General features: G+C 36.2%; 1 protein-coding gene across 2 annotated transcripts; it reads left to right on the top strand.

The window, feature by feature from the left end:
- Positions 1-30: 30 nt before the first annotated feature.
- Positions 31-8082, top strand: rbp1.1 (retinol binding protein 1, cellular, tandem duplicate 1). 2 transcript variants are annotated; one of them, XM_056744148.1, is made up of 4 exons: positions 31-359; positions 552-730; positions 6795-6896; positions 7825-8082. In XM_056744148.1, the coding sequence occupies exons 1-4, from the start codon at positions 287-289 to the stop codon at positions 7873-7875; spliced, it is 405 nt and encodes a 134-aa protein (XP_056600126.1). In that variant the 5' UTR covers positions 31-286; the 3' UTR covers positions 7876-8082. The 2 variants fall into 2 exon arrangements, with proteins under 2 accessions (XP_056600126.1, XP_056600125.1); XM_056744147.1 differs by having other exon boundaries at positions 6795-6930.
- Positions 8083-13624: the final 5542 nt, after the last annotated feature.

Here is a 13624-nt window from a genome sequence, read left to right as displayed (position 1 = left end):
CAAGGCTACAAATGGAAGTATAACTTTTTAAAATGTGTGAATGAAATCTACGAATGCTGTTAAACTGCAGAAAGATTAAGTTCTGTCAACATTTGTATGTTATGTATTTGGAGTATGTGCTGTGAGTAATTCATATCTTGAAACATGCTGAAGAAAAGACATAAAAAACGAATCGGATTATTGTGATCTTGTTGAAGCAGGTGGTTCTTTCATATGGACAGTGTTTGCAGGGGGAAGGGATTCTTTTTGAACAAGCCCATCAGTGGAGATTTAATCAGCTCTCAAGATGCCTGCTGATTATAACGGCTACTGGAAAATGATCTCCAATGAAAACTTTGAAGAGTATCTGAAAGCTTTGGGTGAGTTTTACATAGATAATTGTGATAATATTACCACAGTTATTTTACTTTAAAATTTGAAGTTAACAGTTGTACAAAGCTGTTGTCTAAAAAAGAAAGAGAATGTAAAAAATGATAGACATTCTGAAAGATTGTATTGTTCATATTGCTTTGGATTTCACATTTTCACAGTTTACATTAATTTTCTGTTAGATGTAAATGTGGCTGTTAGGAAGATAGCCAGTCTGCTAAAACCTGATAAAGACATCACTAGGGATGGAGATCACTTCATCATCAAGACTCTCAGCACCTTTAGGAATTACAACATGGACTTTTTGGTTGGTCAAGAGTTTGAAGAAGATCTAAGTGGAGTGGACGACCGCAGATGTATGGTGAGTGAACTGTGACAGATGAATGTTTAGGGTGTGTGTTTTCAAAGCAAACATACTTTTATTTTATTTTTATTTCAAATAATATGGTTCATCTTAAAACTCTGGTTTTTGCACACTTTAAGATGCTTTCCCCACAAAACCGTTGCTCTATTTGTACACTTATTTGAAATAAAAGCAATTTTTGTACTGCAAAGAAATATACTTGAATTACTCTAATATTTACTTAATTTACACTGACAGAAAAGTCTATGTGTCCTAAACTCAGACTTAATTTTAAGATTTACTTAACAGTATCATTTGGTATTTTAAGTACAGTATACTTTCAATTCAATTCAATTCAAGTTTATTTATATAGCGCTTTTCACAATGTGTATTGTTTCAAAGCAGCTTTACAGGGGCAAACAGGAAAAACAGATAAGTTAGAACACATCACAGTGCATGGTGTTTATACAACGAGTAAGATCATTCTAATAAATAATATCTAATTTATAAATAAATAAATGAATGAATGCAGTCTCCCGGTGAGCAGGCCAACACTGCCCTGCTGTGGCGAGGAACCCAAACTCCAATGATTGATTAATGGAGAAAAAACCTCGGGAGAAACCAGGCTCAACCGGGAGGGCCACATCCCCTCTGACGTGTCATAGCTGCACTCAAACTGGTGACATGTGATTTTAGTTTAGCATTTAATACCAAATATTGTAACTTCAGCATTAATAAGACAAATAAACCGTCTTTGCTCTTGGCTGGGGATGTAGTGGTCTGAGCTGGGATGGTCTGATGGTCATATTTCTCTTGGCTGGTGGTGGAATTGCCTTAGATGGAGCTGGGATGGTCAGTCAGTCTGCAGCTGTAGCTGGCGTAATCTCAAATTGGGGATGGGCATCTGTCGGTCGCCTGGACATGGTGGAACTTCTTCTTACCTCGGGATGGGCATCCCGAGGCAGAGGCGGAAAGAGAATAAAGAGAATAATTAGCGTAGCTGCTGTTCATTAACTATGCATTAAGTGAAAGCTTGGCTGAAAAGATGTGTCTTTAATCTAGATTTAAATTGGGAGAGTGTCTGATCCTCGAATAGTATCAGGAAGGCTATTCCAGAGTTTAGGTGCTACGTATGAGAAAGCTCGTCCACCTTTGGTGGATTTTGTTATTCTAGGTGTTATCAAAAGTCCTAAGTTTTGAGATCTTCGAGAGCGTGATGGGTTGTAACGTGATAAAAGCTCGGTTAAGTAAGTAGGTGCTAAACCGTTCAGGGCTTTGTAAGTAATTAAAATAATTTTAAAATCAATACGATACTTAATGGGTAGCCAGTGAAGCGATGATAAAACTGGGGTTATGTGGTCGTATTTTCTTGACCTAGTAAGAACTCTGGCAGCTGCATTCTGAACTAACTGTAGTTTGTTTATCGATGATACAGGACAACCACTAAGTAGAGCATTACAATAGTCAAGTCTTGAGGTCACAAATGCATGAATAAGCTTTTCTGCGTCTGCAACACATAAACTATTTCGTAATTTGGCAACATTTCTAAGGTGGAAGAAGGCTGTTTTTGTGATATTTGAGATGTGATTTTTAAATGACAGGTTGCCGTCTAATATAACGCCTAGGTCTTTAACTGTATTTGTTGGAGTAACAGTGCAGCTTTCAATTTGCAGGCTGTAGTCGGAGATATTCTGTTTACTTGATTTTGTTGCTATAAGTAGTATTTCTGTTTTGCTAGAGTTTAAAAGGTGGAAATTACTAGTCATCCAATGTTTTATGTCCTCGATGCACTCTGCCAGTTTGGATAGCTTAAAGGAATCATCTGGTCTTGATGAGATATATAGCTGAGTATCATCTGCATAACAGTGGAAGCTAATTCCATGTTTTCTAATAATGTTGCCGAGGGGCAGCATGTATATGGAGAAAAGCAAGGGTCCTAAAACCGATCCCTGAGGTAATCCATAATTTACTTGCGTAACATTTGATGATTTCCCATTTAAATGGACGTATTGATATCGGTCTGTTAAGTAAGATCTGAACCATTGCAGTGCCTGTCCCTGAATACCGATATAACTGTGTAAGCGATCTATAAGTATTTTATGTTCTACAGTATCGAAAGCAGCACTAAGGTCAAGCAGGACTAATAGTGAGATGTTACCTTTATCTGAAGCAATAAGAAGGTCATTTGTAATTCTAACGTGCGCAGTTTCAGTGCTGTGATGCGGTCTAAAGCCAGACTGAAACTTTTCGTTCATGTCATTATTTTGTAGGAAGGTACACAGTTGAGTTGACACTACTTTTTCTAGTATTTTAGACAAGTATTGTAGATTTGAAATTGGTCTATAGCTTACAAGTTCATTGGGGTCTAAGTTTGGTTTTTTGATGAGAGGCTTGATTACAGCCATCTTAAAGGGCCCTGGGACATGTCCTAGATTAATTGACGAGTTGATTATGTTACAAATGGGCTCAATTACAGCAGGTAGTAACTCTTTTAATAAAGTAGTCGGAATGGGGTCTAATAAGCATGTCGTCGGTTTGGATGTTGCAATAATTTTAATTAAATCTTCCTGATTTATATGAGAAAAACACTCTAGTTTTTCTTTTTGGGTGACGGTTGAAACTAATTCTTCCGACACACTTGGAGGTTTGGTTTTAGCTATGTTGTCTCGTATTATATCGATTTTCTCAGTAAAAAACTTCATGAATTCATTGCTACCAAGGTGCGGCGGAATACCCAGGTCAGGTGGAGTCTGTTTGTTTGTTAGTTTAGCAATTTTACTAAATAAAAACCTTGGATTGTTTTTGTTATTTTCTATGAGGTTACGGAAGTGCTCGGCTTTTGCCGCTTTTAGTGCCTTTTTGTAACAGCTTGCACTCTCTTTCCATGCAATTTTAAAGACCTCTAATTGAGTTTGTTTCCATTTTCGCTCCAGTTTACGCGTTTCTCTTTTTAAGGCGCGAGTGGTGTTATTATACCATGGTGCCGTGATCTTTTCATTTATCCTTATTGACTTCATAGGTGCGACCGCTTCTAATGCATTAGAGAAAATGGTGCCCATGTTGCTGGTCATGTCATCGAGCAATTCTATATTAGTTGGAAAGGTTATTAGAGGAGTCAGATCTGGGAAGCTCTTTACGAAACTATCTTTAGTAGTTGAGGTGATTGTTCTACCCTGTCGATAACGAGATATACAACTGATTTCTGCAGTGCGCAGTGTACATGTTATAAGATGGTGATCGGAAACATCGTCGCTTTGAGGTATAATATCGATATTGGTTAGATCGGCTCCGTGAGATATAATCAAGTCTAGGGTATGATTAAGGCGATGAGTAGGACTATTGATGTATTGTGTTACACCACAAGAGTCTAGTAGTTCTTTAAACGCCACAGCTAATGGATCGTTAGCAATATCTACGTGGATATTAAAATCTCCAACAATCAGTACTTTATCGACGTTAACCAATAGATCCGATAAGAAGTCTGCGAACTCTATCAGAAAATTAGTGTAAGGCCCAGGGGGTCTATACACAGTAACCAATGTAAGAGAGACCAATGGTTTTTTACTTTTATTTGGAACAGTTATGTTCAACGCAAGCACTTCAAATGATTTAAATGTATTCATTGTTCTCCGAGTAACGGTAAGAAAGTCTCTAAAGATTGTTGCGACACCACCACCTCGACCAACCGGACGTGGCTCATGAATATAACCGTAACTTGGTGGAGTAGACTCATTTAGACCGAAGTAATCATTTGGCTTAAGCCAGGTTTCAGTAAGGCAAAGTATATCAAAACTGTTGTCTGTGATCATTTCATTTACAATAACTGCATTTACTTTGCTTGTAGTTGTATTTATTCTCGGCTGTGTAACCTTTTAAATACTCTTACATACATATATACGTTTATATATGTTTATTGAGTAAAAATCCAGCTTTAGGATGGAATAGCTTAGAGTAAATAGAACATGCCTGGAACTGAATCTGATCTTCCTAATAGACTGATTTCACTCCGCTGCCATGGTGAAATCGAAAACGAGCCAGAAGTGGGAAGAAAATCGGAAAGACAGATAGACTGCAATTGTTTAGACTACCATTGAGAGTCTGTGACATGAATAAACAAATGATGCATTTAAAAACAGCGTTTCAGTGTTGTGCACGAATGAAACTCGCTTATGGCAGCTTAAATAGTCACTAATATGTGATGTTATAGCTAAAGTGGTCAAGAAAAACAGCTTGTGTGACATCTATCCTATACCTACTTCACACTTAAGAATCGATTTAAGCTTAAATCGCTTTAATAACTCAAGGTTGGTTGTCCAAACCATTGCAGTATGCAACATTCAACATGGCGGTGGCGTGAAATCAGTCTATAGGACTAAAAGTTGATGTGCAACGGTGTTTCAATAATCATTCTGAGTTCTTTACAATGTTAAACGTGCTGGCTTCTCATGCTTGACATTGTCAACAAAAACGAGTTGGACGTAGTATTTCTTTGCTCGATACACTCCCCCAGCATTCATATAGGTTTCGGAAAGTTTTCTACAAACATGAAAATCCATTTCGTTACAACTTTTCTTAGTCCCTTATTGGACAATTCTCCTGGAAAAAAAGAGAGCATGCCCACCCGTCAACCAAGGAGGGCGGGAGAAGGAGCATTTGCAAACGTCAACCAGCTCAAGCAAGAGAGCCCTGCGTTTGCAATGTTCAGCTGCGAATGTTTGTTCACGGCATTTAGGTGTTATATAAACGGTGGATTTAAAGCTAGATTTGGAGATCGTTTGAAACTGATAGATGGAGCAGTAATAGATCCAGCTCCCTTCCCCCCCACCGTATTCTTTCAGAAATAATCGTACACAGATGTATTTGTCTTTAATAAATGTGATCAAATTAAAGATTCTATGGATATTTAAAGGGTGCGATACTTTTCGGTAAGTACTCAAGATTAGCATGAGATATGCAAAAACTGACTGAGTTAAGGCCACTTTAAATTATACAATAAAAGGGTATATTTAATTATAGTAATACTGAATACTAGTAAACTATCAGTATCTATAAGTTCACTTGTTGTATAGTTGCAGTTGTGAAATACTTGTGCTCCAGAGTGTTACAACTAAAGTTAAAAGTCTACGTTAATCCCAAGTAGTATTGAAATAGTACACTTGCAAGAATATACTAGTACATTGATATAAGCATTCTGTATATATGTGAACTTTAGTATTCTTTGTAAGGGGCTAGATTGGTTGAGAATTTTTTTTAACAAGATTTGATTCATATTAAGTTTAACAAAAAATTGTAACTAATATATATAATAAAAAAATCTGGTTTAGTATATCATGTGATTTCGTCTCGGAATATAGGGTTAACACTTTTGTCATTTCATTGCCCTTGAAGTACGATCTTTGCATGTCATTTACAGTTCACAGTTTCTATTAATGAGAAAAGGCTAAACTGTGAAATGAGATCAATAATTGGCTATTTAATGTAATAAGAAGCGTTACATTCTCTCCTGTCGTTTTCCTCTCTGGCTTTACTTGTCGTTTGAAGGTTCTCATGTTTTAGATCTGTGTTGAGTCTGCTTAACTCTTTTTTTGCTCAGCTGAGGTGGTGTGAGACCAGCAGCATGTGACTTATGTGTTAATGTATTTAGAGTAACTGTCCTGTTTGGCCATTGTTGACAATCTGATTTAACAGCAAAAAGTCGAATGAAGCCTTTTCTTGAGGTCCAGTCAATAAAACCCACTTCAGTTAAGTCTCTGTGACCTGGTTTCCCCCAAACAAAAATCACTGGACCTATTCAGTCCTCGCAACAACCTACAATGAGGTATTAAATTCTTTAGAGCAAGCAAAGGACAGGAGGAAGCATTTTCCACTTTCCACAGTATATCATATGAGTGCAAACACATATCTGAGGGTCAGATTAAATTTTCAGTTTGTGTCGAAAAAGTGAGTTTTTCTTTCCACTATCTGTGTGGAAAACCTGTTCCGCTTCCATGTATCTCCTTAATCACTGCAGTTCAAAAATGCCCATATTTCTGCTGTAAACTGTGTTGGTTAAGAATAAATCACTTTCTCTGTTATGTTGTAGACCACTATCACCTGGGAGGGAGATAAACTGGTGTGTGTGCAGAAAGGAGAGATCGAGGGGAGAGGCTGGACCCACTGGATTGATGGAGATGAACTTCACTTGGTACTGCAGACCAGTTCTGCCATATTCCCATCAGGCGTGCATTTTATTTTATGCAAAAAATGGAAACCGCCACTTCGTCCTTTATATGATCCTTTAGCAATTTTGTATAGATACACATCGAGCATTGATCAGTCTATACACACGGCACATGTGCGGCATTCAAGTTGAAAAAGTGAGGTAAGAGGTAGGATACTGGCTCAGCGCATAGCAGATGGCGGGGGAAGAGCTATTCTCAGATCTCAAACCTCTCAGCTCCACAATGTTGCACATTAAACAGCACAACACTGACTAACTGATTACTTAAATACCTTTGAACTTGGTTGAGAGCATTTTAATGGAAGTCAAACGTCATCATTATGATTTGATAGGATTCTTAAATGAATCTGACTGGAGTATGTTGGGTTCAGCTAATAACAACAGATGTTTGGCTTCAGCTGTGGGTATGAGCATGCATAATAAATAAAAAACACTGCTCCTGACAGTGATGACTTATACTGAAACCAAAGAACTGGACATTACTGACACCAGCTGGATGAAAGGTATATACATTCATTGACGTGTATTTTGATAACCCCCCAACTGATGTATTTTAGGGGGTGATGTACTAATGATGTGTGTGATTGTATTTGTTAAAGGGAGAGTGCATCCAAAAAGAAAATTCTATCATCCTGTAATTTTAAACCTGTATAATCTGTTGCACACAATAGAAGATATTTCGAGAAATGTTACAATGGTTTTGTCACACAATGAATGTCAATGGGGTCAGTGTTGTTTGGTTACAAACAGTCTTCAAAATATCTTCTTTTGTGTTTTGTGCAGACAAAACCATACAGGTATAAAATAACATAAGAGGAACAAATTATATTTAACAGTTAAGAATTGTTATTTGGGTGAGCTGTCCCTTTAAACATGTTTTCTTTGGTTACAGGAGCTGAGAGCTGCTGGTGTAGTGAGTAAGCAAGTCTTCAAAAAGTCATAAAGCTGTAAAAGCAGCTTCAAGTAACATCCCCGACTGAACTTGTCCAAGAGATGCAGTGAAAACCATTTAAAACACAACTCTCTCCACTTATCTTTCATAACAACTGCCATCCATCAACATGGCTATGACTGTGAAAAAAAATTAAATGTGAAGGTTTTTCATAGTCTTTGAGTGTTTATTTCTTCTGATATTAAAATTCCAATGTTCACTGTTCAGAGGGGTATAAAGACCTTTTAATGAAGCATTATGTTTTTATTACCTTATAATGAGCCATTTCCATATACATACACTGCACATCCCCTTACATGGAATTCACCATGTTGTTTTTACAATAGCCCTAAACGGAAAAAAATCTTCACAGAGCGCATTTTGTAAATACGTTATCTCCTGCGGGAAAGATGCCAAACGTTATGACATCTTAGTTCTGTGGCATCCGCATTAGTGCTTCGAAAGGGACGGGTGGAGTGAGCTGTTGGTTGCAATTCGCAACCTCACCATTAGATGCTGCACAATTTCATACACCAGACCTTTAAGATCTCTATCAATTATGATAACAGATCAAGTTGCTTGTTTTGTAGATCAGTGTTTCTGACCCTTACGAAAATTGACCATGGTTTTACTACTGTTAAAACCAAAATACCATAATTACTGTAGTAAAACCATGGTTTTGCCTGAAGTAATCAATGCACCAAAAACCATGGTTACTTCACTTCTACCACAAAAGCACATGGTTAATTTTAGTATGTCCCAGAATTTTTTTATGTCTCCCTATATAAAACACCTGATAACACTCATCGGCTTGTTAGAGTGTTAATTGGGGCGACTAATTAACAGTTGAATCAGGTGTTTTATATTGGGAGACATTCCAAATATCCTGGGACTGGGGGGCTGATGATTGGAGTTTTAAGTGTTATTTACATTAGTGGTAGAAAAAGCTGCTGCGTGAACACAGACCACTGATGTGTGACTGGATATCATCTTACGTAACATTCAGAAAATCTAGAATTTCTGCAAATCGAAAAGTAATTGGACTCCAGAGAAGACACGCAGACAAAACACCTGCATGACGATTACAAATGCGACCCGCTTAGATTGAAGAGCCTGTCCGTGTCTCTTGGGTCTCAAGCATGGCAGGATTCAGCTTTCCTTCCAATTCTGCCTCTGTTTGTATACACAGAATAAAATACATAAATGAGCGAAATAAAGAGAATTTCCTTCCACTCTTTATATGGGCATTCACGTGTTTGTTTGTATTCTATATCAATACACTATTTTAATGATGTCTTACGAGGAGAAATGTAAACTAAATATTGCAATTGGTTTGTAGACCGTAAAATTTAGGTTTACAGGTAACTTACTGTAGATTTGATTACTACTTAATATTTTCCTATTATTACTTTTTTTTTATTTGAGTAAAACTTTACTTTACTTTCAAAATTAAAACACTAAGGGGCTTAAACCAGGATTAGGCCTTGGGTAAATTGGGATATTTTAGTTGTTTTAAAAAACATACCTTACAAAAACATGACTGGTGTGCATCACAAGAAAAGACTTTCATTTTAATTACAAATTCCAGCTAATAACAATGGATATCGGATCTGAAATAAGAAAATCTAATTAATAAATAGGCACCTGAAAGTTCTCTGTGAATCCATTATGGATTTGAAAAGCAGAAGCTCTTGAATAGGCTTGATTAACATCATCACGGTACAGCAGCGACAAAATAAAAACAATTTTATTTCTGAGTAAGGCTGTATAATCCCTCAATATTTTTTAATAATAAATGCGTACTAAATATGAAGAGGTCATGTGCACTCAAATATTATTTTCAGTTTTTCAATACTGTTTTCTGTAAACTTGTATAAATATTTATTCCAAATTCCAAATGAAATTATTGTTTTTTATTTGCAGAAAAAAATATAAACTGGTCAATATAACAAACAAAAAACGAACAAGTTTAATATAAAAAAGTTTGTATTCATGTTTAAATAACACAATACTCTAATCTGTTCAAAAATAAATATATAAAGAATACGCCTGACATTTTTCACAACCTTCGTGCATCTTTACATTCTCTTTGTCTTTCAGAGTCTTGTTTGTTAAAAAGTAGAATGACCACAATACATGCAGAAATGGTTAAAGTCAAAACTAGAGTAGCCCCTTAAACTTTCCACAGCTTTATACTTTATCTCCTTAAGACCACTTTGCAAGATGTAGATCAGTTATCAAAATTCTGTTGCTTGTATTTTGTTCAAGAACTGAAGTTCTTCTGGACCAGTGCTGGAGCAGCGTTGTTTACATCATCTGATGGTCTATACACACAGACACAATAAACAACAGGGTTCCCACTCTAATTCAAATGTCAAATTCCCTGACTTTAACCTGACTTTCACTGACTAAAAAGTTGAATTTCCATGACCTATAATAAATGAAACCCAGTCTTTGAAGTGGGTGTCTTAGTCAAAACTCTTGAAATGTTAATTTTCCTGGCATTTTACCTTATTTAAGAGCTACAGGTGACTGCATTTGACTTAAGGGTCATTCTGTGTCAACTCAACAAGAGGTCCCTTGCTCAAATCTTTTTTTTTTTTATTAAAAATTATGAAATGCCACAGATAAAAGGTTATTAAGTAATCAAATAATATGTTGAGGGATTTAAAAATGTCAATTTTTACCTGAAATTTGGAGCCATATTAGAGAGGGTAAAAATGAGATCAAAAGTGAAGAAATGGCACTTTTTGAGTTTATTTTTAAAATGTGCATACCTGTAACTCCAGAACTATTAGATATACCTTAATGTCCATTTATATTCTTGTAATTGACCCATTTATCTTTTGGGAACTAGATTTTTAAAGCCCTATAAGCTTCAGTCCTAGAGAAATTAGGATCTCAATGTGGCTTCATAAAAATTTTAAAAATAGACATAGTTTCAGACATCAAAAAATGGTTCATTTTTAAAAAATCTATCACTTCATTTATTTTAAAGAAGAATGTTTGAAGAACAAATAATGTTGAAACTAGAAATTTATCTTTTTCTATTAAAACAACTGCACTAAATATAACCTGTCAAAAATTATCGGGTTAAGGCACATTAGCTTGCTCTGAATAGTTTATTTATAAGATTTCAGAATCAAGTGTGACAAAATGGCTATAGAGCTACCTACAGAATAAAGCAACCCTCGTACTGTGTGGGCCAGTGGTGGTTGACAGCACACAAATATGACACAGACTTTTATAAGCATGTCCTGGTCACTTGATTAATTTGGAAAAACATTGTTGAAAATCTTCTTTCAAGATTGAGGTGATAGTGATTAAACTAAACCATAGCAGTGTATACTGTTTGATCTAGTTTGTCTGGCTGTGCATCACATATTGGAAGCAGGAAAAGTTCTTATAATTAAACAGGCAAATCTTGGTTTATCAAATACACTTTTGTAAAGAGACTTACCACGCTGCACTAACAAGCATGAAACTTTGCTATGAAACTAAATATTTAGACTCATTGCAGCTTTAGAATACTCAATGTAAAGTTGCAAGAAGCATTTATCAGGCCCTCATATCTTGGTGCACATTGGGGATGCTGGTGTAAAGTTTGAACATCTCTAACCTCTCAAGTTCATGTTTCATGGCAAAACATGAACTTTTTCAGGGCCACTATGGACAACCATTGAACAAAAACCTTTATACAACAAATATCATGAACAAATGTTGTTCATATAATGAAATCTCTGGGTCATTCAACAGAATTTTTGCAAACTGCTGTCCGACATAAAAAAACACATTTAAAAAGCATTCAAGTCTTCAATCTTAGTTTTTTACCACTTTCTATGCGTGTGTTCACTACTCACTGGATGGGTTAAAAGCAGAGGTCACATTTCGGGTATGGGCCACCATACCTGACAAATAGGTAACTGACTTTCACTCTCTATTACTCTTTACTAAGATCCTTCTATCATGTTAAAACCCACAATCATATTTATAATATCAGTAAGCTTAATCAGATGTTCATTTTCACCACATTTGACATGTATGCACACTTTCCTCAATTCGACAAATGACAAACATTTAGTTTTTGATGATTGAAAATGTGTCCATTTTAAGTTTTCTCATGAAGCCACATAGAGATCCTCATTTCTCTAGGACTGAAGGTTATAGGGCTTTAAAAATGTAGTTCCCAAAAGACAAGTGGGTCAATTACACAAATACAAATGGACATTAAGGTATATCTAATAGTTCTGGAGTTACAGGTATGCATATTTTGAAAAATAAACTCAAAAAGTGCAATTTCTTCACTTTTGATCTCATTTTTATCCCTCTAATATGGCTCCAAATTTCAGGTAAAAATTGACATTTTTAAATCCCTCTACAAATTATTTCATTACTTAATAACGTTTTGTATGTGGCATTTCATAATGTTTTATCAAAAAAAAGATTTGAGAAAAATACATGAAATTCCATGACTTTCCTGGAATAGACCTTTTAAAATTCCATGATATTCCGGAAATCCATGACCCGTGGGAACCCTGAAACAACTCAGTCTCATAAAAATGAAAATATTACTTTTCAAAAAGTACACACAGCCTTGAAGAGAAAGTACACATATGCCACAAGTTAAGCAATCTCATTTTAATTTTGGCAAATGAAACTGGCAGACATCGAGGTTGATATTAGGATTAGTCTAGCGGTATGCCAGCGACATCCTCACACAGAATGAAGATCACTTCATCAACGACACAATCAAGATCACATTCAAGAACTACGACATTGACTTTGTGATTGGCTCAGAGTTTGAAAAGGGATTTGTCAGGAGTTAATGACAGTGTGTGTGAATACAGATTCATGTCCTTATTTCCTTATCTTCTCCCATATGAATAAATAAGCATGACTCACTAACCACTTCCTTTGGTGCCCCTTTTTTCTTGCAGTTGTGTACCTGCTCTATATGATTTGAACAGAGGGGGGTCTGTTGCTCGAACCGAGCAAAGCACACAGAGACCTGTGTTTAAAGGTCCAATGTGTAACTTTTTGGAGATCCATACGTTTTACTCTCTTACTCTATGATAAATAAATATACATGTAATCCGCAGGTCACATGCGTTCCGAACCGTAGAGTATGATCCGTACAGATCACGGACCATCCGCGATCCGTTTCACCGCCATAGGGGAGAGGAAACGCAGGTTGTAGAGTTTGTCCGTTTAGGGCTGCTGTACAAAACACGGCGGTGAATTCAATGTATTTAGGGCCGCTCTGAATGTAGATATAAACACCTTATTCTAAGGTATTAGAAACATAACGGTTCATTATGTAAGGTCTTTATACACCTCTGAAGAAATAGTTTCGTATATTATATTATATTGCATTTCTGTCAATAGATCCAAAACTCTTTATTGTTCCTTTAAGAAGCTATGGCCTGCATTTATACAACCTGTGATCCATATTTTGATACAAAAGCATTTGTCGTACACCCTTTCAACATAATTATAGGCCTCAGGCACCATCGTCTTTGTTCTGAGAAGATTAACAAGTTGTGTTAAAAAGATTACAGCAGATGGTTACTTTTGTTTGCTGTCGTCTAATCTCTCTCCTCTCTTTAATTTCTGGGATGGTGGTGATGCATGTCCTCAGGAAACCTATGTGAACTGCCACCCACTACTGAAAAACATTGCTTTAGCATGTCACTAATTTACCTGGGACTGTATGATGTATGAAAGATGGGATTAAACTTTTGTTCTGCATTAGAGGTAATTC

The sequence above is a fragment of the Triplophysa dalaica genome, chromosome 3 (genome assembly GCF_015846415.1).
Source record: "Triplophysa dalaica isolate WHDGS20190420 chromosome 3, ASM1584641v1, whole genome shotgun sequence".
Lineage (NCBI taxonomy): Eukaryota > Metazoa > Chordata > Actinopteri > Cypriniformes > Nemacheilidae > Triplophysa > Triplophysa dalaica.
Note: the sequence above shows the minus strand (reverse complement) of the source record. Positions and strands in the feature narration are given on the sequence as shown.